The sequence below is a fragment of the Truncatella angustata genome (genome assembly GCF_020726525.1).
Source record: "Truncatella angustata strain MPI-SDFR-AT-0073 chromosome Unknown BKA67scaffold_4, whole genome shotgun sequence".
Taxonomy (NCBI): Eukaryota; Fungi; Ascomycota; class Sordariomycetes; order Amphisphaeriales; family Sporocadaceae; genus Truncatella; species Truncatella angustata.
The window spans coordinates 3,012,514-3,038,543 of NW_025763384.1; the positions used below are offsets into that span (position 1 = coordinate 3,012,514).

The 26,030-nt window shown below is 51.4% G+C and overlaps 8 protein-coding genes across 8 annotated transcripts; 5 read left to right on the forward strand and 3 right to left on the reverse strand.

Moving 5' to 3' along the window:
- The first annotated feature begins 2 nt into the window (after positions 1-2).
- On the forward strand, positions 3-2,015 carry BKA67DRAFT_286012 (uncharacterized protein). Its single transcript, XM_046095978.1, has one exon. It carries the CDS (start codon positions 95-97, stop codon positions 1,778-1,780), a length of 1,686 nt encoding a protein of 561 aa, XP_045958912.1. The 5' UTR covers positions 3-94; the 3' UTR covers positions 1,781-2,015.
- Positions 2,016-2,249: 234 nt separating this feature from the next.
- On the reverse strand, positions 2,250-5,485 carry BKA67DRAFT_516928 (thiolase-like protein; the record flags this gene model as incomplete). The annotated part of the gene is made up of 5 exons (XM_046097862.1): positions 2,250-2,884; positions 3,125-3,492; positions 4,096-4,238; positions 4,293-5,015; positions 5,081-5,485. 5 exons carry the CDS (start codon positions 5,483-5,485, stop codon positions 2,250-2,252), a joined length of 2,274 nt encoding a protein of 757 aa, XP_045958913.1.
- A 1,368-nt stretch (positions 5,486-6,853) lies between these two features.
- BKA67DRAFT_535955 (OPT oligopeptide transporter protein-domain-containing protein) lies at positions 6,854-9,589 on the forward strand (the record flags this gene model as incomplete). The annotated part of the gene is made up of 5 exons (XM_046100085.1): positions 6,854-7,676; positions 7,725-8,283; positions 8,342-8,743; positions 8,801-9,042; positions 9,084-9,589. The coding sequence occupies 5 exons, from the start codon at positions 6,854-6,856 to the stop codon at positions 9,587-9,589; spliced, it is 2,532 nt and encodes an 843-aa protein (XP_045958914.1).
- Positions 9,590-10,879: 1,290 nt separating this feature from the next.
- On the forward strand, positions 10,880-12,364 carry BKA67DRAFT_535956 (uncharacterized protein; the record flags this gene model as incomplete). The annotated part of the gene is made up of 2 exons (XM_046100086.1): positions 10,880-10,966; positions 11,156-12,364. 2 exons carry the CDS (start codon positions 10,880-10,882, stop codon positions 12,362-12,364), a joined length of 1,296 nt encoding a protein of 431 aa, XP_045958915.1.
- A 4,497-nt stretch (positions 12,365-16,861) lies between these two features.
- BKA67DRAFT_535957 (uncharacterized protein) lies at positions 16,862-17,908 on the reverse strand (the record flags this gene model as incomplete). The annotated part of the gene is made up of 3 exons (XM_046100087.1): positions 16,862-17,010; positions 17,498-17,654; positions 17,708-17,908. 3 exons carry the CDS (start codon positions 17,906-17,908, stop codon positions 16,862-16,864), a joined length of 507 nt encoding a protein of 168 aa, XP_045958916.1.
- A 323-nt stretch (positions 17,909-18,231) lies between these two features.
- On the forward strand, positions 18,232-19,659 carry BKA67DRAFT_286244 (uncharacterized protein). Its single transcript, XM_046095979.1, has one exon. The coding sequence runs from the start codon at positions 18,556-18,558 to the stop codon at positions 19,579-19,581; it is 1,026 nt and encodes a 341-aa protein (XP_045958917.1). The 5' UTR covers positions 18,232-18,555; the 3' UTR covers positions 19,582-19,659.
- Positions 19,660-20,426: 767 nt separating this feature from the next.
- Positions 20,427-21,706, forward strand: BKA67DRAFT_535959 (uncharacterized protein; the record flags this gene model as incomplete). The annotated part of the gene is made up of 6 exons (XM_046100088.1): positions 20,427-20,828; positions 20,884-21,006; positions 21,127-21,200; positions 21,258-21,349; positions 21,434-21,487; positions 21,615-21,706. 6 exons carry the CDS (start codon positions 20,427-20,429, stop codon positions 21,704-21,706), a joined length of 837 nt encoding a protein of 278 aa, XP_045958918.1.
- Positions 21,707-23,423: 1,717 nt separating this feature from the next.
- Positions 23,424-25,939, reverse strand: BKA67DRAFT_565873 (uncharacterized protein). The gene has a single exon (XM_046102835.1). It carries the CDS (start codon positions 25,528-25,530, stop codon positions 23,725-23,727), a length of 1,806 nt encoding a protein of 601 aa, XP_045958919.1. The 5' UTR covers positions 25,531-25,939; the 3' UTR covers positions 23,424-23,724.
- Between the last annotated feature and the right edge of the window lie 91 nt (positions 25,940-26,030).

Genomic DNA, 26,030 nt, shown 5'->3' on the forward strand with positions numbered 1-26,030 from the left:
GTGCTGGACGGGGGACGGCACTCACCCCCTTCTGAACGCAAGTAAACATAAACATCCATTGAGTTAACATTGCACCCAACAAGCCGCGGCCAGCATGTCTTCGACAACGGGGCTGAGCCGAACCCGGTCCATACGGCAGCCGGCAACATCCAGGAACCAGTCGACGCAAAAGGACGACCCCCCGACCAGAAATGCAGCCAGGAACCCGTCGCCGAGCCGACTACCTCAGGTCAAACCCCTGACACGATCGGCCACTACGACAGCAGCTTCGTCCGCATCCGCCGCTGCCCGGAGCAGGGCGGGCAGCACCGCGACGGCTTCTACGACAACCACGGCATCGGGAAGGTCACTGGCAGGTCTATTCTCGGGGAAAACGCCAGGGGCAGCGCGGCGCGCGAACCCAACCGCCCCTGATGATGCGCCTGCGCATGCGCCCCTGCCGTCCAGGCCGCTGGGCAGAGCACCTTCGATCCGCCAGCTTCGCGCGCGCGAACCTGCCTCCACAACATCCTCCACAACGACGTCCACAACGACGGCGACGACATCAGCAGGCGTGAGCAGAAGGGTGCCCTCGGCCGGCGTAAAACGTCCTACATCTTCCGGTGGTCTGCCCTCTCCTACGGCGCCCAAGTCCCGACCGCTCGGCCATGCGAGAGCCAAGAGCACCGCGACCGCGCTGTCGGCCGCGACTACACTCCGACCACCAGTCTCGAATGCGCCTCCCTCGCCCAAGACGACATCGATATCGACCCCAACAAGACCGCGCACCAACACCCTCTTGTCATCTCACACCCGAAACTCATCTCAAAGCACAACGACGGCAACCACAGCAACCCAAGCCCCGTCGGCCGCCGCACCTGCAGCAGCAGTAGCGCCGCCCCGCCGCCCAACCTTCAACACGAACCAGCAGCACTACTCGCCCCTGAAATCCCACGCCCCAAAACCCCTGACCGCGAGCTACCTGGCGCCACCATCGCCCTCCAAGCTGCCCGCCAACCTGGCCATCAGCGCCGAGACGTCGCGGCTGCAGACGGAGCTACTGCAGCTCTCCCTCATCCACCGCGAGGCCGGCGCCGTCGCGCGCCAGTGGCACGACAGCGCGCGGAGGAAGCTGGGCGCGAGGTTCCGCCGCGTCGCCCGGGAGCACGACGACTTCTGCGTGGAAGAGCGGGACGGCGTCGAGGGGCGGAACGCCGCGGCTCTAGTGCGCTGGGGATCGGTAAACTCAATATCTGCGAAAAGTGGCGGGGAGGCAACAGCGGGAGGGTTGGAGGACAAGATCCAGGTCCTGGATCAGGTCTTGGACGGCGTCTGGGCCCTCAGCGAGCCCGGTGGTCGGTATAATAGGGTCGTCGAGGATTTCGAGACATGGGCCGAGCGCATGGCGGGTGTCGTGAGAGCGAGGAAGAGCGGGAAGGCAGAGGAACATCTAGTCCGGGACGGCGAGATCTTGTTCGTCAGCGATCTAGACACGAGGTGGAAGGACGACTGTGCCGGCCTAGTGAGGAAGCTCGAGGGGTGGAGAGGGATGCTGGACGGGATCGGGCCCGCGCCTGGAGACGTGGAGGACAGGGCGCAGAGATCGAGCCTCTCGAGAGCCCTGGGAGGGTCTACGAGCCTGGTAGATGACATGCTTGCGGAAATGGAGCTCATGCAGGATATCGAGAAGGAGGCGCGGAGGTCCGAGGACGAGTGGATCGAGAGGATGAACAAGGAGCTCGAGATTGGCGATCACGAGACCCTGGACCGGGAGGCTTCCCTGTGGAAGATGATTATTTGAGAAAAGGTCGTGATGAAGGGAACGTATCACGAAAACCTGTCCAATCAATCCCGAGCGGGTTACATGACTTCGGGCGTTTCGCACTTCGATGCGGAATTTCTGAGCACTGGCAGCCGATGGGAGTGTGGCTGAACTATAATGTATTATAATAGCTGTGGTCCGTTTCTGCCGCGGCTCGGGAGTCGAGAAGTGCAGGCCTCTTCGCTAGGGAAACCCGGGACTCACGAAGCCTTCGTCGTTCCGTTTTTCCAGCACCAACACCTTCCCACATGCGAGGACAGAGGGAGAAACAATGAGGGACAGCTGGGAAATCAAAGGCCAAGATGGTTTGTTGGTGAGTTTCTTGGTTCTGCCATCCGCAGGGCGATTGGGAGAGATATGATACATGATATGTACAATCATAATACAACAATAACAATAATAACGACAACAGTAAACAAGATCCTATGCAGCAATGCAAGTCCTTGACCTACACGGCCTCCTTGACTATCCTGGGCGCTGCCTCGGAAACAAACGTCTGCGCAGGCTGCTGTGAAGACGACGGCGGCGTCGGCGACGAGGGCAGGACGCCCTCCAACTCTCTCGCGGGCAGGTCCACCAACCTGAACTCGTGCCTGGCCGGGAGCTTGAACGTGCTCGCCGTGGCGAAGAACAGGGACTGGTCGGGGGTGGCGTCGAGGCTCTTGAGACAGGCGCGCATGTAGGCGGTGATGGCGGCCAGGTTGCGGGCGTCGACGTCGGCGCGGCCCTTGTAGACGTTGCGCCAGACAGCGGCGGCCAGCACGGCGTCCCCCTTGGTCACGCCCTCGTCGTAGGCGGCGATGACGCCCCGCCACTGGATGAACAGGTCCTTCAGGTACCGGTGCCGCAAGCCCCGCGACGTCAGCCCGTGCACCACGTCCATGCGCTCCTCGGCGTCGAAGAAGAAGTGGTCCGTCAGCTGCTTCTGCCACGACCGCGCAGAGTCCGCCGGCAGGTTGCGCAGCCGCGCGTACATGAGGTATAGGTGCAGCATGGTGATCTGGGACCAGGTGCTGAAGGTCGGCTGGAGGTCGAAGTCTGTTTGGGAGTACATGTCAGTTTTTCTTTTTCTTTTCTTTCTTTCTTTTTCTTCTTTCCCTTCTTCCTCGTCATGTGTTCTTCTTCTCAGGTCCTTTCAAAGTGAATAATCTGGTGTATATATGTATGTATCGTGGTGCCGAAAATCAAGGAGAGAAGAAACCAGAAAGCCTGGGCAAAGTGTGGACATAGGAATGTAATAGTACGGGGGATGGGAAGGGAAGGGAAGGCGGGGGGCAAACGTACCGGTATGCCACGTCGTGCTACCTGTGCCGATCTCCTCACCCTCCTCCGTCTTCTTCACGGTGCCGTTGCGCTTGTCCGTCTCCGAGATGGTGTACGCGGCCTCGGCGGCGGCGGCCTTGTAGATGGTCTCGGTGGCGGCGTGCACCTGGTACGGCTCGGCCACGGACCTGCCGATGAGGCTCCCGAGGTTCTTGAGCCATGACTGCTGGCGTTGCGCCGAGGTCCTGAATCCTCGTCTTTGCTGCTGAATGGGCGTTGTGGATGATGGTGATGCTGCCGCCGCCGCTGCTACGATCTGCTGGCGGCTTAATTGTCTTGCGAGGGCGAGGGACTGAGCATCAGTGGATGATGCGACGAGGCCGCCGTGTCGCGTTGATAGGTCCCTTAGGAGCGTTCGTCTGCAGCTTCTGCATGCCATTTTAATTTAATTTATTAATGTGTCGTGCGTATTGCTCGTTGGCTCGGGTTCGTCTCAATTGGGTTGGATGGAGGGGAAAGCCTTTGATGGGATATGGTGTGAATTGCGGTTGGTAGTGAGAGGAGGGTCTTCAGGGTCTTCGCGTCATTGACATCTCAGGACTTTCTCGAGGAGAGAAAAAAAAGTGCACCTAGTGAAGCTTGAGCTGCGCTGATCGACGCCAGGGATTAGAGCTCCGGAGGCGGTGCGTCGGACGCTAGTGGGCTCAAGGTGCGTACTGTCGTATTCAGGTGACTTGCAGTAACCTTGAGTAAAATAGGCATAAAGAGAGCAGTGTAGAATGTATCTGCCCTTGCAAGGACGCGGCAAATTGTTTGGTTTTTGATTTTTAGTTCTTAATCCTAGTTTTCACGTATCTATCTGCACGGAAGTAGTCCCCCATCGTTCGCCATGTCCTTTTGATAGGAGTCTCTCGCAGGACTTGGCATTATATAATGTAGCTGTGTCTGACGCTGCCAGAGGCATTTGCACATTCAGCCGAACATCCAGAATGGAGCATCATGCAAAGACTCAGTTCTCATATCGAGAAAACACCAGAGACGCGTTGGTGCCACCAAAGCCAAAACTATTCGACATGGCTGTGTTGACCTTTTTGCTCTGCGCTTCCAACGGCACCAGATTGAACTTCGGTTCGATGTCGGGCTCCACCAAGTTCATCGTGGGCGGGATAGCATTCTGGGGGAATCGTCAGTACATGTCTATGAAAGGGGTTGACAGTATGTGACCCACATCTGTGATGGCGAGGACCGAAAAGACAGATTCTATGGCGCCGGCTGCTCCGAGGAGATGTCCAATTGATCCCTTGGTACTGCTCACTGCTACTTCACCGTCCTCAGCATAACCTTCGGGTCCCACCATCAGGGACTGGATCGCACGAGCTTCTGCAGTGTCGCCAATCGAGGTCCCTGTAGCGTGAGCGTTGATATAATCGACCTCGCCTGGCTTGATACCACCGTGCCTCAGTGCCATCTTCATGGCACGATAAGCACCGGATCCGTCTTCTCGAGGCGCCGTCATTTGGTAAGCATCACCGCTGCAGCCATAGCCGTTCAGTTCAGCATAGATATGCGCTCCTCTTGCTTTGGCATGCTCCAATTCTTCAAGGATCATCACAGCAGCTCCTTCAGCAACCACGAAACCATCACGGCTGCGATCAAAGGGTCGGCAGCTAGATCGAGGATCATGGTTGAACGCCGTGGACAAAGACCGTGACCTGCCAAATCCAGCAAAGGTCAATGGATGAATGCAAGACTCCGAGCCGCCAGCAACCATGACATCAGCATCACCAAATGCTATGAAGCGCGAAGCGTCCCCTATGGAATGAGCCCCAGTGGTGCAAGCTGTTGTCGCAGCATGATTTGGTCCTCGAAACCCATATTTCATGGCTATATGACCTGCTGCCATATTGATAAGAATCTTCGGCACGAAGAGTGGAGATACCTTCTTGTAGCCCTAGAGGTGAACTTTATTAGTACCTAGATATTGGTCACACACAAGAAGCAACCGAGTGGACTCACGCTTTGATTGAATGTCAGGCTGGTGTTGTAAATCTCGTCGAGGTTGCCAATACCGCTCCCAAGACAAACACCGGTGGCCTCAAGCTGCTCCTGCCGTTGCGGCTCCCAGCCAGCATCTTCAAGAGCTTCTGATGTGGCAGCCATTGCATACTGGGCGAAAGTCGACGTTCTTCGTTGCTCAGTAGCAGTAAGCCAATGATGCGGATCCCATCGGCCTTCGTTGGTACTTCCTTTGGGCACAATCCCTGCTATCGTGCTCGGAAGATGACGCCACTGATTTTGAGGCTCAAAGTCTGCGACGCTCACGATGCCGGACTCACCGGCAAGGAGGCGAGTCCATGAACGTCGAACGCCCACACCCAGAGGCGTGATAGCGCCTAGACCGGTAACGACAACCCGGCGCATCACACTTCCACAACCTGGACGTCGGGGGAAAAGATAGCTCGGTGCGAGTTACTGGACGCGGGCATTGTATGAAACACACGACCAACCACCAATCAAATCATGGCTCTCGTCTATATAGGTATGTCGCGTAAGATTCCGAAAAACATGATTTTCCAGTCGATAAAAGCATTGATCACAAGGGCAAGTCTACAAGATATGAGACTATTCTTTTTGTGGTTTAGACTAGTCCAGCTGAGAGCAGACAGGGGGCTTGGGGGGTTGCACCTGCTGGAAAATCAGCTTCCCGGTGCCACGTAATGCAACGCTACGTGACCATTAGGATCACATATCGCATATGCTTTCCAGTATCTCGTCTTGATTCGTTTGCGTGAATCCCAATTTATTACTGAGGCTACACGGATATGGCTTGATCGGAAACTCGCCTCGATTTCTCAAAGCCGCGCTCAGTCAGTTGAGGCTAGGACCCATATCTTACGTAGGCCGATCTGGCGGCTGTGCTCTGAAGTACGTATCTGTATCTGAGAACACGTTTCAGGCCAAAGCCGTCCTAAACAACAAACTATTCGACGCGGAATGAGTCAACCGATTCGTCGTCGAACTTGCATCAGTAACGACGACTTCACAGATAAGAGGTTGCGCCACTTTCGAGGAAGCAATCGTCGTGTTTCTCCATCGTCAATTCGGCCAAGGTTGACACTTGGCCATAGTCTAGCTGATTTCTCCAGCCTCAGATCGCCTAGATCGCCCTATCAAGACCAAAGCTGTGCCGCATATTGGTTTCAAAACACCACCAGATGCTCGACGGAATACGCCTTTTCAGCTTATCAGTAGGCCGCTAGTTGATTCCGTGGACGGCTGTGAGGTAAATTGGCCAGTGCGTCCCAGCCTCTGCGGTCGGCGATATCGTCTTTCCGATCTCAAGATTCATGCTCATCTTGTCTTCACCACACTCGCAAACCTTGTTACACGATAAGCTCAGTATAGACACTTATTGCGTGCTCAATTCTGAGTCTGTTGTTGTTTCCATTTCTCCGGGCCTGTACTTGACATCAGCCATACCCCCAGAATATACGACCACGGAAGGCATGGTAGTTTAGCTCCATCTTAATATCCCAAACAGTCGTGAACACCAGGAAGTGTGGCACATCGTCCAGTAGGAAGGCGAGATTCCGACCCGAAGCTTATCGCAAATCGCTTTATCCTATTGCAGGTTGCTTCATGTTTGTCTAGGATCCACAGAGTTGGACCTAGCCTGCCCAGCAATTCGAATAGCTCTCTTGGACATTAGATCACCCCTATATAGAACTCACTGCTTCCCATGTGCTGTCTTCCATAGTGTCGATCTTCTTCATACGCCAAGTCCACAAGATGGATGACACTTCCAACTCGAGGCCGTCTGGAACGGCTAACCGAGTAAGGATAGTGGAAGACGATGATCGATCATGGAGTGACAAAGACAGCCTGGAAGTCAGTGGGCGAGAGTTGGCCGAGGGCTCAGCGGCGTCGAGGGACAACGACCCTGTCGCCGCCCTCAAGAGGCGACTCTCGGAATGGGGTGAGTCTAGTGTCCATAACAGTCAACCTTTTGAAGAGGGTGAAGAGTACGAAATGCTTCTAGATCCGAACCTACCCGAAGAACACGAGAGGAAGATGCAGGAGCTGGAGCTGGATGATCCGATGGGAGATGGCGAGTCGAATTTCAGGGGGCTTGATGAAATGGAAGACTCACCGTATCCCGAGGTTCGAGCTGCCGTCCGTAATTACGATGAAGATATGCCCTGCAACACGGTCCGGGCATGGACGATTGGGTTGTTCCTTGTTGTCATCGGTGCTTCCATGAACACCTTGTTCTCGCTCAGGAGCCCGTCGATCGGCCTCGGCGCGCTCATTGCCCAGATCATTGCATGGCCAATCGGTCAAGGCTGGGAAAAGATCATGCCCAAGAAACAGTTTGTTCTCCCGGTGCTTGGTATCAAGTGGAGCTTGAACCCTGGGCCATTCAACATCAAGGAGCACTCCATCATCGTCGTCATGGCGAGCGTGTCCTTCTCAGTTGCATATGCCACGGACATTATCCTGGCGCAACTTGTATTTTATAAGCAAGATTTCGGCATTCCCTGGCAGTTATTACTAACAATTTCAACACAGAGCCTGGGTTATGGCATCGCTGGCATGATGAGGAAGTTCCTTGGTAAGCCAGAAGCGTGCTGCTAAAGAAGTTTGCTGATTGTCTTTCTAGTATACCCGGCATCCATGATATGGCCCGGCAACCTGGTGTCAGTAGTGCTGATGAACGCCATGTACGAGAAACATACCCCCAACGATCCAACAGTCATTGGAGGAAACATGCCCAGATACAGATGGTTTTCTTATGTCACACTGGGCGCTTTCTTGTATTATTTCATTCCTGGCTTTTTCGCCCAATTCCTGAGTGTCTTTGCTTTCGCCACCTGGCTTGCGCCAAACAGCCCTGTCATTAACCAGCTGTTTGGTGGATCGACCGGTTTATCGCTGCTTCCGATCACCTTTGACTGGACACAAATTGCAGGCTATATAGGCTCCCCCTTGATCCCACCTTGGCACGCTATCGCAAACACGCTTATCGGTGTTGTGGTGTTCTTTATTGGTCTTGCCTCAGCCTTTCACTACACCGGTGTATGGTATGCTCAGTTCCTGCCCATGAGTGATGCCTCTACATACGACAACACAGGCTCGCATTACAACACAACTCGTATCTTGACGCCGGAGTTCACATTAGACGAAGAAGCCTACAAGAACTACTCCCCCCTCTTTATCAGGTATGACGGTATTTACTCACGGAATGCCAAAGCTTGTCGATACTAATCAATTGTCCAGTACAACATTTGCCATGTCTTACGGACTATCATTCGCTGCTATTACCTCTCTTATTGTGTACACCTACCTCCATCACAGTAAGACGATTTGGCGCCAGTACAAGAATAGCACAACTGAGAAACCTGATATCCACATGAAACTCATGCGGAAGTACAAGGAGGCACCTACCTGGTGGTACATGACCCTCTTTTCGGTCATGCTGGGTCTAGGGTTCATCACAGTATTGGCATATCCTACCAATCTCAACTGGTGGTCGTTCCTATTGGCAGTTGCCATCTCGTTCACCTTTGCGCTGCCCATTGGTATCATCCAGGCAGTCACGAACAATCAGATCGGTCTGAATGTCTTGACTGAGTTCGTATACGGCTACATTCAGCCGGGCAGGCCATTGGCACTCATGATGTAGGTTGAATCAATAACCCGTCGCTAGTGTGGGCTATGTCATGCTAACCCGCACAGATTCAAAACTTTTGGATACATCACAATGTCTCAGGCTCTGGGCTTTGTTTCCGATCTCAAATTTGGTCATTATATGAAGATCCCACCTAGGACCATGTTCTTGAGCCAGGTTGTTGCCACGACCTTCTCTTGCTTCATCCAGATTGCAGTGCTCAATTTTGCCTTGAACAATATTGATGACGTGTGTACCGTGACGCAGCCTGAGCATTTCACATGCCCTGGAGGCAGAGTCTTTTTCTCTGGTGAGTAATTTTCTGTCCTTTCTCAGCTACGATTCTGACAGCTCAATCAATCACAGCCTCTGTGATCTGGGGTCTCATCGGACCAGCTCGCATTTTCTCCCCCGGCCAAGTCTACTCAGGCCTCTTTATTTTCTTCGTGATCGGCGCAATCACACCCGTGATTCTCTATTACGCCGCCAAGAAATGGCCCAAGTCGCCAGTTAAATACCTGATGGCGCCACTGATATTTGGTGGAGCCGGTGCAATCCCTCCTGCAACGCCCCTGAACTATCTCTCTTGGGGTATCGTAGGCTTCATCTTCCAATATCTGGTTAAGAAGCGCCACTTTAATTGGTGGAGCAGACTCAACTTCCTGACGTCCTCGGGCCTCGATCTCGGCCTCGCCTTGTCTACGTTGTTTATATTCTTCGCCTTCACGCTGAACAATATAGACCCGCCTGATTGGTGGGGCAATCGTATTGTCGCGGCGACCATGGATGCCAAGAATACTGCTATACAAATGGTCTTACCGGAAGGTCAGACTTTTGGGCCTGCTACATGGACTTAGATTTGTGGTTGAATGATGTGGAGCAATCTCGACACGTGGTTTCGCACGTGTATAATTCTAGCTTTCAACGGCAATGAACATTCATACCTTGTTTCGCTGCACATTGATTTTGCCAGTAATTCTTCCAGTTTTGGTTATGGAAAATCAGTGTCCTCGCATAGGTGATCAGTAATCAGGGAACTCTGGAGACTTAGCAACTAAGCGAGCTTGAGCCTTTTTCTTTGTTTCTAACCCCGGCGACTCTCGTCCGTAAGGCAGCTTGCTCTTCACAAGGCCGGAGCATCGAAAAATGCGCACTAATGCATGGTATTTTTGGTTTGCGTGCTAAATTCCATATCATCACACGTGGAGTTTGGTTCACCGAGCTGGATATAAACTTTCCGCTACAAGATCTTATTTTTTTTTCTGGTGACACCAAATGACCATGACGTCCGAGGCTGGATCTGCCCGGGCCGTTTGATCGGGAAACCTAATCGGCCTCCCCGGTGCTTCTGATATGTGTCGGGCAGATCACAATGTCTTGTCGCATTGCTATTTCTGTAACCCGCGGCGCGTGGTTTGGTGTTTCTGTTTGAGCCTCAGATTGACTCTCCCGGCCGCAAGTGGTTGTTAGTCGTCGCAAAGCCCCTCTATCACGAATCTCTGGCCGTTCTCTGATATTTTCATACGCGGTGTTCGATGTAAGGACAATTGGCTACATGATGTGGGTTGTACACGAAAAGATACCTATCTGAATGAATGGGGCCGGTTTTGTTTCTTTTTGGGGTTTGTATTTTTCCCCTTTCCTTTCCTTTCCTTTTGTTACGTTCTCTCCCTTACTTAGTGTTCGGAAAGGGTAGATTGGCTCTACCTTTTCGGAAGGGTGGGCGGAAACTTAGAGCGATTCGTCCCACGCCTTCTTACGGCCGAGATGTACGCTTTCGCCTATTCCCCTTCAATGCTTTGTTGCCGCACAGCGCCATTCTAGGGATAGAGAAAGAAAGAAGAAAAAACGCAAGGGGGAGAGTGAGAGACAGAAAGAAGGTGAGAATTAGCGTGACGACTAGATGTGAGGGCGCTTCGGGTGTGCTGTGAATTGGGTTTCTTTTTCTTTTTTGTCTGACGCTCTTTTGTGTATTTATTTTTCTTGTGGTTGGAGATTGCAAATGTCCCTTTTTTTCTTCTCCATCTTGGGTCTTGTTCGTGGATATGATATTTGCGTCACGGTCGTACGAAAGGGGGCTCTGAGAAAAAGAATGTAGAAAAGAACAAGGAAGAGAGAGCAGCAGCAAGCATTTGCACGAAACCAATATGGCCCTTCGGGTCGGCATCATAGGCGCCGGTATAGGTGGGCTCAGTTCCGCTATTGGTCTCAGGCGTATAGGTGCTGAGGTAGAGGTGAGGAGCCTTTCCATTTCGCGTTCCTTGCAAGGATGTGAGACTTCCCCAGTGGCCCGATCTCTTGTTGACCAGAGAACATTTTGGGTAACACCGGGAAATATTGAACTGACCCCATGTCCGGTGCCGCTATCGGTGCGACGTTTCCTGGGTTGATTGATGCCAGAGTTGACTTGGTGATTACCCTAGATATTCGAGCGGTCATCCTTCAAAAATGAGGTCGGCGCTGCTATCACCATCACGCCCAACGGCTCGCGTATATTAGACTCATGGGGCTTCGACGAGGTAAAAGCCCGAGTCACGGAGGCGAAGGTCCTCCGCATGGTGCACGCCCACACGCTGGAGACGGCGTTCATGGAGGATCTTGCCGATGTACCGAGGAAATTCGGGGCTAAGATGGGCTTCTACCACCGTGTAGACCTGCATACTACCCTGAAAGAAATGGCGCAGGGCGAGGAAGCCGACCAGCCCGGAACGCCGGCGACAATCAGATTAGGCGTTGCCGTGGTGGACATTGACTGCGATACCGGGATGATCGCCCTGGCGGACGGTACGACAGTAACTAAGGATCTGATCATAGTCGCGGACGGGATTCGTTCACAGTTCATCAGTAAGATTACAAGTCACGACGATTCAGTCAAAGAGTTGAGTTGGTCGGCCTACCGGTGTTTGATACCCATGAATACAATTCTATCGGATCCTGCAACTCGGTCAATATTCGAGAACCAGCCTGCAGGCTACTGGACACCATTCTACATCCCAAAGGCCTTCTACATGGTCGCATACCCTTGCCGCGATAACCAGACGTTGAACATCGCGCTCCGGCACAAGACACAACCCAAGGACCGTGACAAGGAAGATTGGAACTCGGCGGCGGCGCGCGAGGATGTTCTGCAGGCGCTGAAGGACTACCATCCTACGATGGGAGAAATCATCAACAAGGCATCAGACATCAAGATCTACAAGCTAGTCAGAAGGGAGCCGCTATTGAGATACTGGCGCGGCCGGGCCGTGATAATTGGCGACGCGGCCCACACCATATTACCTACACACGCCCAGGGAGCGGTCCTCGCCGTCGAGGAGGCGGCGGCGCTTGAACTTTTGCTGGAAGGCCTAACTAATTCTGCTGATGTTCCCTCGAGGCTTGAACTGTATAGCGACCTCTTGAAAAATCATATACACGTTGTCCAAAATTTAAGCGAAACGATACCAGGCACGAGGGATGAGTATCGGCGGAAAGCGGAGGAGCTCTGCGGAGATGAGCTTTTCGGTCACCAGGCGATGAACTTTTCGACGCCTGTGCAGGAGTTCTTCTACAGTTACGATGTCTGCAAGGAAGTGACGCGAGGTATGAAGGAGGCAGGTATCATGAAAGACAATGCTCATGTATCAGTTTGAGCAGGATTTGTTCATTTGATAGGCTTCGTTGTACACGAATGAGCATCAAAGGGGCGGCGTGCTTGCTAAAGCTCAGAAGCGATTTCAAAGCATGAACATTGCTAGATAGTGATAGACCGCACAATAAGCACCGTAGAGTCTGGTTACTATCAACTATAACGTGTGTTGTTGTGACCATGCTACTTGGCTATTCCATAGAAGACTGTAATCCTGGAGGATTTACTGCCAAGACCTACCAGGAATATGCGGTATAATTCTTTTTTCTTTTGTGTGTTCTTCTCAAAAGCATGCATATTGACGTAGGGTCCAGGAAGATCTGCTGCGATCGAATTAATCCTTGAACTCACGTGAGATTTCTAGATGCTGTCATAGAAGCATGCTGGTCTCACTGGGCACCGCAAAAGCAAAACCACAAGCGGGATTAGTATTATGTACTGTACAAGTTTACCGTCTCATCAACAATCCAACCTCGTGGTGGCGCTTAGCGATACTCGGGAGACGTCTCGGATTGTCCTCGGCAGTCCCTATGCGTTTCGACAACAGCAGTTTTAAATATTCAGCTACGTGCGCAACACTGCCTGTCAATGCTTGACGTCATGAGACCATTTATCTCAGACTGATAAATAGTTAATCGGTTGAATTGAGCCAGACCTCCTCATTGCCATGATATGAATAAGATCTTGCGTGGTTTTTGCCTCACACCGCAGTGTTGCATCTTGGGTGACTCATCGAGGGCTAGCGGCCCGCTGTCTGAGAAGCGGTGAATGGCAACCTAGGGGCGACCGAGGCAAGTTCTTGATATCAGCCATTCAGAATACGAATGATGCATTCGAACCGTGACGCCGCCCGGCGACGCGATTCTGGTGAGATGCCATGCTTGTTGACTTGTATGACCACAGGCTTCACAGTGACGTCGATGCGCTGTGGAGTGGTGTATGCCATGTTGACCTCAACATACCGCGAGCTCGCCTGGAAATGTACATCATAGACGGACATTCGATGGATTAGTCATGCTCACGTGCCTGCAAGATTCATGCGAATAGTGATACTAGGCGGCTGGTTTGGAAAGAGTGGCTGGATTGACACACGTCGGCTGCGGATGCGAAGGGACAGCGAGAATCGGCACAATTGCCGAAGCGCTGAAATCTGATGGAGATCTTTCAGCTGTGCTAGGGACTCACCTCCACTGGAGCTCATGCAAAGTCAACTAAAACAACAATTATCTGGGTTCACAAAGCGAGCCGCAGTGACAGTTGTCAAAATAGATTGGCCCTTGTGGTCTTTAGAGGCTCCGCCGAAGAGGCCAATTCAGGTTGTGGTAAAACGATGAGTTTGGGTACAGCAGGCAAAGGCAAAGACAAAGGCCTCTTGCGGTCCATCGGTGCGAGCTAGAGTCGTATCAGAGCGCTGTGCTAAGTACTGTACCTCTAGATGGTCGGTGGTAATTTTCAGCGGGTAATCTACAGGGTTTCCGGTCGACTACCGAGACACAGCCACAGACCTTCCCCTCTGCCATCGTGTCGGTCTATCTGTGGCTTGCCACCGACCACGAATATACAAGTTGCTTGCAACATTATCCATATCCCATAGACGAAAATAGAAGAAACCAAGACTAGCTCTACGCTGTTTTGATGGCGTCCGTTCTACTAAGATGGGTTAGATGGAAAATTAGACATTGGTAATAAGGAGAGTCGAGAAACAGTCCTATGATGTCAAGATGCGTGCGGAAAGAACAAGTGACGCTACTGACCTACTTGCTTTTTAAGTGCCAATGCTATGGCCTCGGCAAGTGATGATGGTGCACCATCTAACTCCCTTGCCAGTCAACCTCAGATTCCATAACATGGAACAACATTTACAGTACAATAAATAGTAGCAGGGTTGAAAAGGTCCATTTGGTAAATCAGTGGAAGATGATTGTAATAGTCTGCCGATTGTACAGGTTGTTATTGCTTCGTGGCGCGTGCTATGCTTAAGTGCGTTGGTGCGCTATGGTAAGATCCACCGTGCACCCAGAGGCATATTTAGACGTCTTAATACACTGCCTTGTCTATAGTGACAATTTGTGCTAATGAAGAACACAGGTTCGTCTCTTGGTCGCTGTATACTAATGACCAAGGACTGCAAGGGTTTCCCCCTCACATCAAGTATCAGGTGGTGCTTTGCTCAGGGTCCTCAGGACCGCCAATTGGGACCAGAGCCTCCATCGGGTCTTATAGCAGCTTTGCAATTATTACCAGTACGGCTTCAATATATCTTCTCAAGGACAGGACTTCCCTGACAATCATAGGACCGAGCCCATAGTAACGGAGTACCCACTCGAATAAGCGTCCCTGAACCGAAGCGCCTGTTCAAACACGCATTCTCCCCTGTTTCGTAATCGTTACTAGGTTACTAAATGTTGACTTTGTCTGTAGAGACGTCCCCTGCATAGCACGTAAACGCATAATAGAGCGCAAGCTCAGCGGGTATCTTCGCTGTGTTCGTGGTTGATCTGCATGGTGACTCAACACTGCCCTTCTCCAAGTTGCCGCAAACGACTTGTTGTACTCGGCGAACACCGACTCGGAGCCGCCAGTACCCGCTAAAAGCCCTCGCAATGGGCCTGGCGGCCTCTTGAATCACATGCTTGTAAACACGACGAGAGAAATGTTGTTTCTGCGAACGACTCTGGGTAAGTTAGTCCAAGTCGGAGATCAAAGCAGCTCGCAGCATATGATAGAAACTGCAAAACAGTGTATTTCAGGTGACCTGCCAGAAGTTGGCAATGGTCTCACTCTAGGGGAGAAAAAACAAAACTTTAGCGCACCTATTCTACAAATCGTAAGCATAGCATGACTCCCAAAAATAGACGCCTCGATGCGTCTGCATTAGAGATCTAGATTTGCCCACACAACCACATTAGACTCCGAGCATCACGTCAGCATTCAACTATGAAAACATGACACAGTGCCGTGACTTCGGGCCTTGAGTTACAAATTACCCATGCAAACTACGGAAACGGTCATGACTCCACAAACACATGACCCTCAGCACGCACTCTGCCGTCTCGGTATATCTTATTGCGGTCTTCCGTGATCAGGAGGCCAATGATGGCATGTCAGGAAGCCTCTAGAGTCAGATGGCTGCCATCGACCAACAGTTCTACAATGCTGGGTCTGTTCCGCGTCGGTTTTAACGGTACCATGATCTAACGGATATGTTTGCTGTGCATGTCCGAGACTAAGCTTTGTCAAGAGTCTTCATCACGGCTCAGTAGATCTCCAGAGGTACCCTTTAGGAAGCACATCCAGATTCCGTCTTGGCAACTGGGTTCTGGGGATGGGGGTAGTTAATCACTTTGTATTTTCAATGTCGAGGCTAAACACCAGAATGGATGCGGTCGGAAACTAGTCATGTAGGATATTCTGAAAAGAGAAAGCCCTGGGTGATATCTATTAACCCCTTGAACCCTATTTCGCAAGCTTCAAACTCGGGAAGGATGCCACTTTCCCCTTTCTGAAGGCTCACCACAACCGTCGCTTCATCATTCCTTGTCTTCTTCTCATGATTGCTCCTTCGTCTCATGAATGCTTTCCGAGAAACTGGGGTTGGTGCTTTTCCTGATTTTCCTGATTTTTGGACCAATGATAATTTGACCTTTTCTCCCCCGCCCTTGTCTTTCTAGTCAGCTACACCGTGTCCAATGAGGATTCGGAAGAGCGCTTTCACCTCTTAGCTCACCTTGAATAGTGTGCCACTAGCGAGAACCACATCCCAGCCATATGGCAATGATAGGCTATAAACTATTGCTGACATGTTGGATATCAACTTGCTATCATCCCCTTCTCCATCTTCGGTCAAACGTCCATCACCCTTTTCCAAGCTCCTTGTGATGTCTTCTGTACCCGTGTTAGGAGCCACACCCAGCGTCTCCGCGCGGTATCGTCTCGACGCGACTAGCTTCTTGACCACCATAAGCGCTCTCGCGGTACCTGAGATATGGTACGGGTCTTCAGGGGAAAAAAAAGTCCGGGCCAGAAGCTATTCCCATTCGCCTGGCTCCAAGATGATATTTTGATCATCGAAAGTTTCTCCTCGACCCTGCAGGAGCATTGCAGCCAGAATTCAAGATCAAACCAATACTGGATCAGGAAGCAGTTGGAACCGACAAATCTTGCTACATGGCGCTATATAAGAGTCAATGCACTTTGTTTACGGCTTCAACTTCCAGCCGCTTGCAACACCACAGTAGAGCTATCACATCCACCTTGGTTGCGAGGTTTCATCTACGGTCAATGCAGTCGGCGTCCAAAGGACAGATGGCCAATGTCACTAATATGCAAGTCATCGTATGTCCTCCAGCATTTACTGCATTAGCACTCTGCAGCTTGAGTCTACATGACCCGATAGACGCTGTCCCATGTAGAATTGCGTCTTCTGGAAACATCTGATGATCGCTGCAAGTTTAGAGTGGTTTGATGACACCGGACAGTTTCAGCTCCTACTATGACCCATTCACTGGTTGCTGTTTTGATTAGATAATTTCTGCGATAATCTCACGTCAACGAATCGCTCTTGAAGTAGGGCTGCTGCTCGGTGAAAGAACTTCTGGCCCCCGTCGGCCTCGACGACTACTAGATCCGGATCCAGTTGCACTCCTGAACCTGCATAAGCGCAATGTTCTCCTTTCACTGCTGAACAGATAGCTTGAGCCTCGATGGTTGCATTGGTGGCCCGCAGCGCAAATATTGGAAATAGTAGATTTGCAACTGTGTAAATTGATGAACAAGTCTCATGCATATGCCCAATGAAAAGATTCAAAGAACGTCCCTTGCTCGATCGCCTGCAGACGCGAGTACACTATTCCTATGGCTATAGTGGAGTGGTCATGGTGGTAGTCTCGTCTTCTTGCGAGTCTAAAGTATCACTTATCGCATACCAGTGCGCGGTATGCAAAGGGAGTCAAACAACTATTATGCGACCTGATAAAAACCATGTCGTGGGTGACGGAATGCAAGCGCCTCGACGTCGGGAGAGACTGCAAGGACCTGCAAGTGCCATTTCGTCCCGGAGTGCCGGCAAGACTAAACTAAAGTAGAGGGTTTCTTGATAGGTGCAGGGAACAAGGGATCACGAAGTGAAGATGTTTACACAACTCCGTTTCGTCTCGGTTGGTCCTGCTCTGGTCCGCGTGGACCGATTGATGGATATCTCCTGAGGGTGAGTCTGTGAGACATTCACTGCATATAATGCCTCGGTGCAAATCTTCTGGCATGCCCATTATAGGCAGTGACGAATGTGGACTCGCCTAGGTTAGGTTAGGTTAGTGCTGGCGGGCAAAATACAGGTCTCTGGGCCTACCTCTGGGCCTACCTCTTTCAACAGTGCTGCTGGGGGCCAAGTACCGGTACGAAGGACGGTGGCGTTGTGCACTGACCAGATGCACCTTTCAGCTCCCTCCTCAGTCCAGCGCCTGCCACTATTCGTCCGTTTCCTCTCAGCATATGCAAGACGCGACACAGCCCACTCAAGTACGATGCTACCGCCCAAGACCAGGGCCATCTTTTGCCGCGCATGACCAGCAATCGACCACAAGCGTTAGCTACATCCGTTTACTCCTGCTTCTGCTCCTGCTAGCACAAGATTTTCTCCGGTGCCTGCTGGTGCTGGTGCTGATCCCGCCTGCGCACTATGTATCCAGGCTTGCTAGGGTTGTCTTCGCTGCATCTCGGTGGGCACTTCAGGAGGAGAGAAGCCAACGAGGGCATGTCCCGAACGACCTAGCAGGCCCAGAGACCGCGCAGTTTCTGCGAGTTTGCACACCAAAGAAAAAATGAGCAAAATAGGCGACTCCAGTTATGGCCTCAAGATGACATGGGTCACACTGGCGACGCCGGGTCGGAGCGGGAGTGAGAGAAGATTATAACCCACCCCACCTCTCATCGTAACTTTCAGTCTTACCCTCCTTCTTCTCTTCACGAGTACTTCGTCCTCCATTCTCTTCTTCCTATTTGTGGTAGCCAGGTGTGCAAGCTTAATACCCTGTCCTGGGGACCGCCTAGCTCCGAAATCCATTTTCTTATTATTATTCGTCTTTCCCATCCAACCTCGTCACCTCGACCAGCGCTACGCTGTCAACCGCCCTCGGATATTCTTAGTCACTTGTCCTGTGTCATCTCTCTTGCCAACAACTCTAGACACCATTTGCGATGCCAGTCCAACTACTACCGGCTTCTGCCGCGGCCTTTGCGCCGAGAGCATCATCAGTCAACGTCGTCCTGGGCTCAAAGGTTGAACCGTGGTTAACACAAACATTGAAGCGTGTCAACAAGGTGAAGCGCCCACTCAACAGTGTACCGCAGCACCAAAAATGCCTGACCGAGACCCTATCCTCGCCAAATGCTCTCTGGACCCTGACGTCAATCATGCTACCAAAGGCACCTGAGTCCGAGTTGCGCACAGACTCCAATCCACTGGTAGAGGCACTATTCAACTATCAACTGCTCCACATCGAAGCCTATATCGTTCATGTGGATATGGTTCTGCGAAATGAGGTTGCCTTCAAGCTGACGCCAGATTCCATCGAGGCTCTGATTGAGTACCACAAGGATGTCCATTGTGTCGACGCCAAAGCCGGCACATATGACTGGTCGGAAAAGGACCAGCAAGCAAAGAAGATGCATGAGGATTTTATCCAGGCTATCAACCGCTTCGTCTTCCGAACACACGTCTCTGCTCTCGAGGGACTAGAAGAAGAAGGTACCGGCGAGTTGCTATGTGGAAAGAGTGAAGAAGTCAAGAACAACATCATGATATTGATGAAGCCGCTACTCCCGCCTCCCCCGAGAATTGTCGATGTTGTGCGCCAGCCTCCTCTGCTTCCCAGCTCACCGGCAGGAAGTATCTGGTCACAAAACACGCCATCGCCCGCCGCTGTCTCCGGCCCTGTTGATTCCTGGCGGGTACTCCCTTCGAGCCCAAGTGTCACATCGACATCTTCCGACTCCACGCCGATATGGGCTAACATGGCGATGACCGAGGTACAGATTCCTTCGCCGACCCAGCCATACAGCCAACCATTTTCCTCTGCTGGGTACTTCTATAGCTCGCCAATGGTAGCTGCCCCTATTCCTGCGTTGCCGTTACCTAGTATGTTGACATCACAATGTGGTATTGGCGCTGGTTTCGGTGGCTTTGGTTGGGATCGTTACCACGAGTATGCCACGACCATGTGACAACAACCGTCAGAACGGGATCACAGTCCCCGATAATCACATCTCCTGAGGACCAATGAGTTACAGCTCACGGTCTCATCTCCATTCGCACAGGGAATTTCGGCAGGGAATCATGGCATCCAGGGCATATCGGCGTTTTGCATCATCACAACAGCGACTATCGGCACTCGAAATCCTTCAGCACATAATATCCAGGATTTTTTTTTATTGATTTAGCAAGCGAGCGTTTTTCTTTCTTTCTTTTTATATTTCTTTTGGGGCATCTCACATCACTACAACCGCTAGCTCGGTCACAAGCTATACCTTTTCTCATCATGGCTGGAACCGGGAGGGTATTTTTTTTTTTGATTGCATTTACAACAGGGCAGGTCTTTGACATAAAGAAGACCGGATTTTCTTCTCTCTAAAATAAGAGGTATACGCAGCAATGCACCACCCATACCCCGGTAAAGACCGGACAAAGATCATTGGTTTATCGGATTCCCTGGTTGTTTTTTTCTTGGTTTTATATACGGCATAAAGCGGCTTTCTTCCGATGATACCCCATACCGCGACTTGGAACGACCACCTCCAACCTGGTCTGCGCACTCGCTTCAAGTTTTCTTTTTCTCTGAACCCGGCCTTGGATTAATGTCATACGAATGAGCGGACGACCTAGCCACGAATATCTGACGAACTTAATGACGACTTTAGGATGAAAGAATACGGTTCAGCTTGATGCTGATTACTTCTCTTCGCCGAAAGCCGATTAAGTGAGGGGATTCCGTGGGAATTTGGACTGCGTCCAAACACCAGCAGGATTGTTTCAGCATTTCATATCGTAGTCGAGACGCATATCGGAGGTTATGCAGTCAAGACAGACACTGGTTGTCGACATCAAGGTTTCATATCCTCGATGGCGCCGTGGCAAGATCGGTCGCCATCAGGAATGTAGGCGGGACTTGAAAGCATCGGGTAGAATCACAAGCAAACAAGCTGGGCATCAGTACACGATAATTCTTGCGGGGCAGGAAGATGCATGGCCCTTTACTGTCGCCATCGCTTGCCGTCACCCTGGCCACCCGACCATATGCCGTAGAGCATTTGCTCCAAGGTCGAAAAGTGCCGCGCCGAGGGAGCGTACAAAGCCATACCGCCTGCTAGTCAGGTCTGTGCTTGCGTGCAGCTTGGGCGGCGGCGTCTTCGGCTGGAAGATGTCAAACCTTGTGGCTCAGTGTGGTGGAGGTCGGGGTGACCAGGCAGCTATCGTAGTTCATCTCACTACATCCTGAACTTCCTTGCTGGTACAGAACATGTCCACAGGGTAGGAAAGGCGTCGACCAACACGAACGTGCTGTGCATGACGTGAGCGGAAGGCTAGAGATGCTGGTTCATGGTGTCGTTGATGAGTGTCCTGGCGGCACTGCAACGCATCATTTGATTTTGGTATTGACTTAGTAGTTAATTGAACAAATACCGTACACATCTAGTCTCACCATTATCACGTGCGCAAATGTTTGTTTTTTGGACTCATAATCTTGACATGCACTTATTTCTGACTTCCAGGGTTATACGCGAGATGCCTCCACATCCAGGGTACGGGATGACGGCAAACAACCATTGCCTAACGTGTGGAGACGGTAAGTGCCAAATATCTTACAAGGCATTTTCCGTGACCGCAGTTGTATGCGTGCTAGGCAAAGCCAGCTGCGCAGATCTTGGGAGCGCTCGGTTTCCAGAAGCATTGATGGAACAAGAGACAAGACAGGCAGAGCCGTCGCCTTCGCCGGTGCGTCCCCCAGCCCAGTGGGTAACTTATGCAGTGCTGAGCCGCAGTCATGCATGCATGCCACTTTTAACTTTACACCCCCAGTGGTACATTTCAAAAGCCCGACGCAGCCGAGAAACAGGACCTCATCGTTTCAATGTATGTGTGTATGTATGTATGTATGTATGCATGCATGCATGTGTGTGTTCTGCTTACTATTTTGGTTCTTCTATAATACTTCCCCTGTTAATCTACTTACATACCCCAAAGAACTATGAATGCATAGATAAGGGAGCGTTGCAACTGCATGTATATACATTCCTTGTCGGGCGGCAGATGGCAAGGATCGGCACGCAGCTTTTCCCAAACGAGGCTTAGAAAAAGCGTTGGTTGGGTCCATGTAACTTATAGATAGGTGTAAGTATTATGTTGCATTCTGCCGTCAGCGTTCTTTTTAAAGGAGACAAGTACATACATACATACATACGTAGCGTGTGTCGTCTCTCGCTCGATCATCTTTATTATTAGTCAAACAAGATCTTAGGCAATCTTCGATTGTTCCCGTCCTAGCAAAAACAGACAAAGTCCCCTGTCACAGATCCTCGGGGATGAGCGAAGAACACAGGGCCGCACACATGAACCAGAGAGGAATGTTGTCGTCTTGAGGCTCCCAAGTTGTAGTAGTAACAGTAGCAACAGTAGCCGCAAGGCTTTGCTGGTTCGACGGGCTGAATGAAACTGAATCGTTCTCGCGTCTGCAGTGCTGCCTCCCCACCCCCAGGTAGAAGTACCACAACGCGGCCGCTAAAATCCTCAATGCAACCGCACGCACGGCTGCACGGTTTATCTGACCACGGACAAGGGAGAAGATACTGTGAGTTTTCCTAGTGGACGACGTACGAGACATGTGTCGGGAAGTTTTTAAGTAAGCCGCGCTGCTTGATGAAGGTAAATGTTTTCAGGGCTTTAATGGTTGGCATACTGCCTTGCATGATCTGGTTGTACAACGTTGCCCCGGTCAGATTTCTGGCGTCCATGCCCGAAGCATATAGCACTAATAGCATTGCATCACATATTTTTATGTTAGTTATCGCATAAGAAAGGTAAGAAGCAGGGATAAAAACCGCTGCTGTCTAATCATCGACTGTATATGCTTGACAGACTTTCCCGGTTTGACAATTGATTTCGATTGTGGCCCGGGTGATAGATGTGACTACCGAGTTCTTATGGTATGTGCGGAGTTCTCATGTCTTATCTATACAAGACGGATGTTGAAAGCATAATTTCCAATTCGGAAGGCTTATGATACCTGTTGCTTTTCTGGCCGCTCGTTGTGCTTATACGTTTACAAGCTAAATTTCACCCTCATGCGTGCTACATCTGGTGATCTCCCGGGCCCAATACATATTCACAGCCGGGGAAAGGACGTGCTGGAGTTGAAGGAGCGATCTCTATAGCCCACCCCCCGCTACAACTTGTAGAAAGTCCCTGACCCAGAACCGGCAGACGTGAAACTGGGAGCTGACGCCAACACAGGACATAGGACACAAGACACAAGACACCCAGTTCCCTATGGTCTTAGAGCTCCTCGCGACTGCCAGCAAAAGAGAAGAATCTTGTTGGTGCGCTGCCCCACTCGTAGTCGCCTGGTCCCCCGTCAGAGGAAACCCTCCGGTACGCAACACAAAATGTTCTTTCGACCTGTAACTGCGCAGCACTCAGTACTATCGCAAACTGCTTCATTCTGTCGCCGCCGACTTGCATTTCCCAACCACTCCATTAGTGCACGGTTTCCGACCAAGTGGTCACCCCTCTCCTATGTCCGCCCTGCCTATAAATTCATCCAGTGGTTATAGTCGGAGCCCCGTTGATCTCGAGGTTACACGTTCGAATCCGACCTTACCCTCCAGGTAATCCTCAGGTGATATGTGCCCACGACCCTGAGCAAGTGACCGTGAATTCCACGTGGTAGACAGGTGTCTTCGGACCAGTCCCAGGTGATTCGATAGTGTAGGCAGAGATGTAGGCCGTCAAGCGATGGCCAAACTCTTTTGCATTTCGAAACCACAGTTCCATTCACCCAAACATGACTCTCTTTTCTTTATTTTCCTTTTTTTTTTTTTTTTTTGCCACGCAGCGAAATTCATTTCCAACCTCATTTAAATCGACGTCGTGGTCAACCTCAATCAAGATAGATAGATGCACGACAGGACTCCCAACCGTGCCGTCGCCGAGTATGCTATTCTGCGATGCTACTATTTAACTTGCTGGTAACATTGATTGCCAAATAACCATGCTTTATGCGCGACGCTTCACAAATTGTAAATTGTCTTGTAGGTTTGGTAGGCCGAGAGGAACGTCGGGACCGCTTGATATCAAACAACAAATCATGCGAGTTAACGTCGAATGAACATACCGCCCCGACCATTAGCTTGATCAATCATTTCCATTCCTGTTGTTCTAACGCCGGCGAGGTGCATAGGCACGCTGTGGATCTGCTTCTCAATCTGCGTTCTGACTTGGACATATTTATCAACCATCGTGCGTGAAGATTTCTCTGCTGCCAGTCTTTCATAAGTGCGATCTGCGCCCCATGCCTCGCGACTCAAGCTGGCAAGAGTGACGTCGATATCCCGCGCTACGGCTTTGCCAATGTCAATGGGTTGTTGAGACCGATCTGCCCTTGGCGCCGGTCGCAGATACGCCATCAACATGGTCTTGAGCTTCGCGCCGAAGAAAGTCTCGCCCTGGTAGTTATGGATAATGTGCACTGTAGCGACATTCTTGCCAACGATCCGCGGTGATGCATATTGGGATTGTCCAACCGTTATGATGGCCTCATGCCACTCGCGTGAGATATGCTCAGTGCCTTGCTTAGGTTCAACGCGAGCCCATCCCATGTAGATACCATTTAGTCGTAGGAGTAGATCGCTTGGGACACCACTCAAGTTGGCTGTTGGGATGCCAAGTTGATTACTTCTCTGTCCGGCACCTTGCACAACTATTCCGCTGAGCTTGACAGGAAACGGCTTTTCCGGCCCCGTGTCGGCCCCGACCACTTCGGGTGGGGCGTCGGACAGCATCGGGGCATGCAAAGGGTCGTATGATACGTCTCGAGCGCCATCAAAATTCTGCTCCAAGGCGTCGAACTTGCTTTGCAGGCCAGACTTGGCGTACGCGATACGCTCGGCATGCTTGACGACGAGCCCAGGTTTGCACTTGTCCGCGACCTTCTGCACGCGGCTGTCGACAAGCAGCCTGGCGGGCCCGATGTATCTGTTGGCCATGGTCGTGCCGACCACGGACGCAGCTTTCAGACCAGCCTCAAGGGGCATGGTAGAAAGGCTCGCGCCACGAAAGATACTAACATCGCTGGAGGTGCTGGCGATGCGAAAGACGGGGCTCGGACAGAGAACTTTCTTGCGGCTCTCACCAGCACACAGTACCAGACGGAGATAACCGTCCGAAGCCGATGCAGGAATGCGTATGATGCACGTCTCACGAACAGTCTGCTTGGACCAATTCTTGTCCTTGGCGGTCTTTTTGGCATGTTTGCTGATATCCCTCTGCCACGCCCGTTCGTCTGCTTCGGACACGTCACTTGGGATGGCTTCGTAAGTTGGAGTCACGTCAATCCAACCAGAAGAAGTTCCGAGCAGGGTGCTCATGTTCATGCCCATATTGCCGGAAAAGCCTTTGCGTTGGAGCCATAGCGACCTATCTGATGGAAGCGGCGCATCGGAGAAGATTGTGACTGTGACACTGGTTGACGGACCCTTGTAGAAGACCAGACCGGATGAATGCCTCAGGACACTGAAGTGCTTAGTTGCCTCGAACGGATGAGATATCAAGCCACCCGCGAAGTAGATTGTCTCGTCGAGAGCATTCTTCCAGAAAGAAGTTGAACTCCCGGGCTCTTCAGGAATGGTAGTTTCTGTGCTTGTGACGGAGCTTGACTCTGCGACGCTGGGTATCAAGGGGAGAGTGTTTGGTCTTGGTGGTAGAGGTGGTCGAGACTCCAGCTCCAGGGTGGCAGCCTTCTCGATCAACTTGTCGTCACTGTCACCTTTTCCGCCTCTGCCGTCTTCATCCTGATCCTGGAAGTAGTCGTCTAGTATATCTGAAATATCGTACGGTGGAGGTGGAGTTAGGGGTCGCGGTAGTGGTTCCACCTGAGCATGTTGAATCTTTTGAGGCTTCATATCGTCTTCATCCGGCTGCAAGCTGCAGCTGCACCTTTTGGCAAGAAACGCCTGGCTATTCCTCTGACCCCAATCAAGATAGGGGGTTTTTTCATTGATAAAGTAGCAAGCCGCATGGGGCAGATCTGGGCATGATGATTTATATGGATTCACTGCCAAATGAGCCAAGACATTGTCAGGCGCCTTTTTGGTTTCCTATGCGTCGCTTCCGAATGTCAAGAGACTACTTTGTACAGCGAAATGCGAGCTTGCGATGAATGTGTACCAAGGGGGCAAACGCACAATCCCATCCCCCAACTTCCCCAAGCATTGGGAGCTGGAGCATTGCTTAATCAATTGCCTTTGCTACAGTGCCTACTGAATGACAGTGCTAAGGTTAAGGCAATCCCGGGTTGGTGGACCCGATAGCGCCTGGAACGCCCCCAAGAACCCCAACGCCCCCATGGCTAGCTAGGTTAGCCTATGGATACTCTACTGTAGCATTGCAGGCATCGCAGCAT

Bases quoted from the DNA above. Each gene is read 5' to 3' on its own strand.
- BKA67DRAFT_286012 (XM_046095978.1), top strand. From the start codon at position 95: ATGTCTTCGACAACGGGGCTGAGCCGAACCCGGTCCATACGGCAGCCG.
- BKA67DRAFT_565873 (XM_046102835.1), bottom strand. From the start codon at position 25,530: ATGAAGCCTCAAAAGATTCAACATGCTCAGGTGGAACCACTACCGCGA.
- BKA67DRAFT_286244 (XM_046095979.1), top strand. From the start codon at position 18,556: ATGCCAGTCCAACTACTACCGGCTTCTGCCGCGGCCTTTGCGCCGAGA.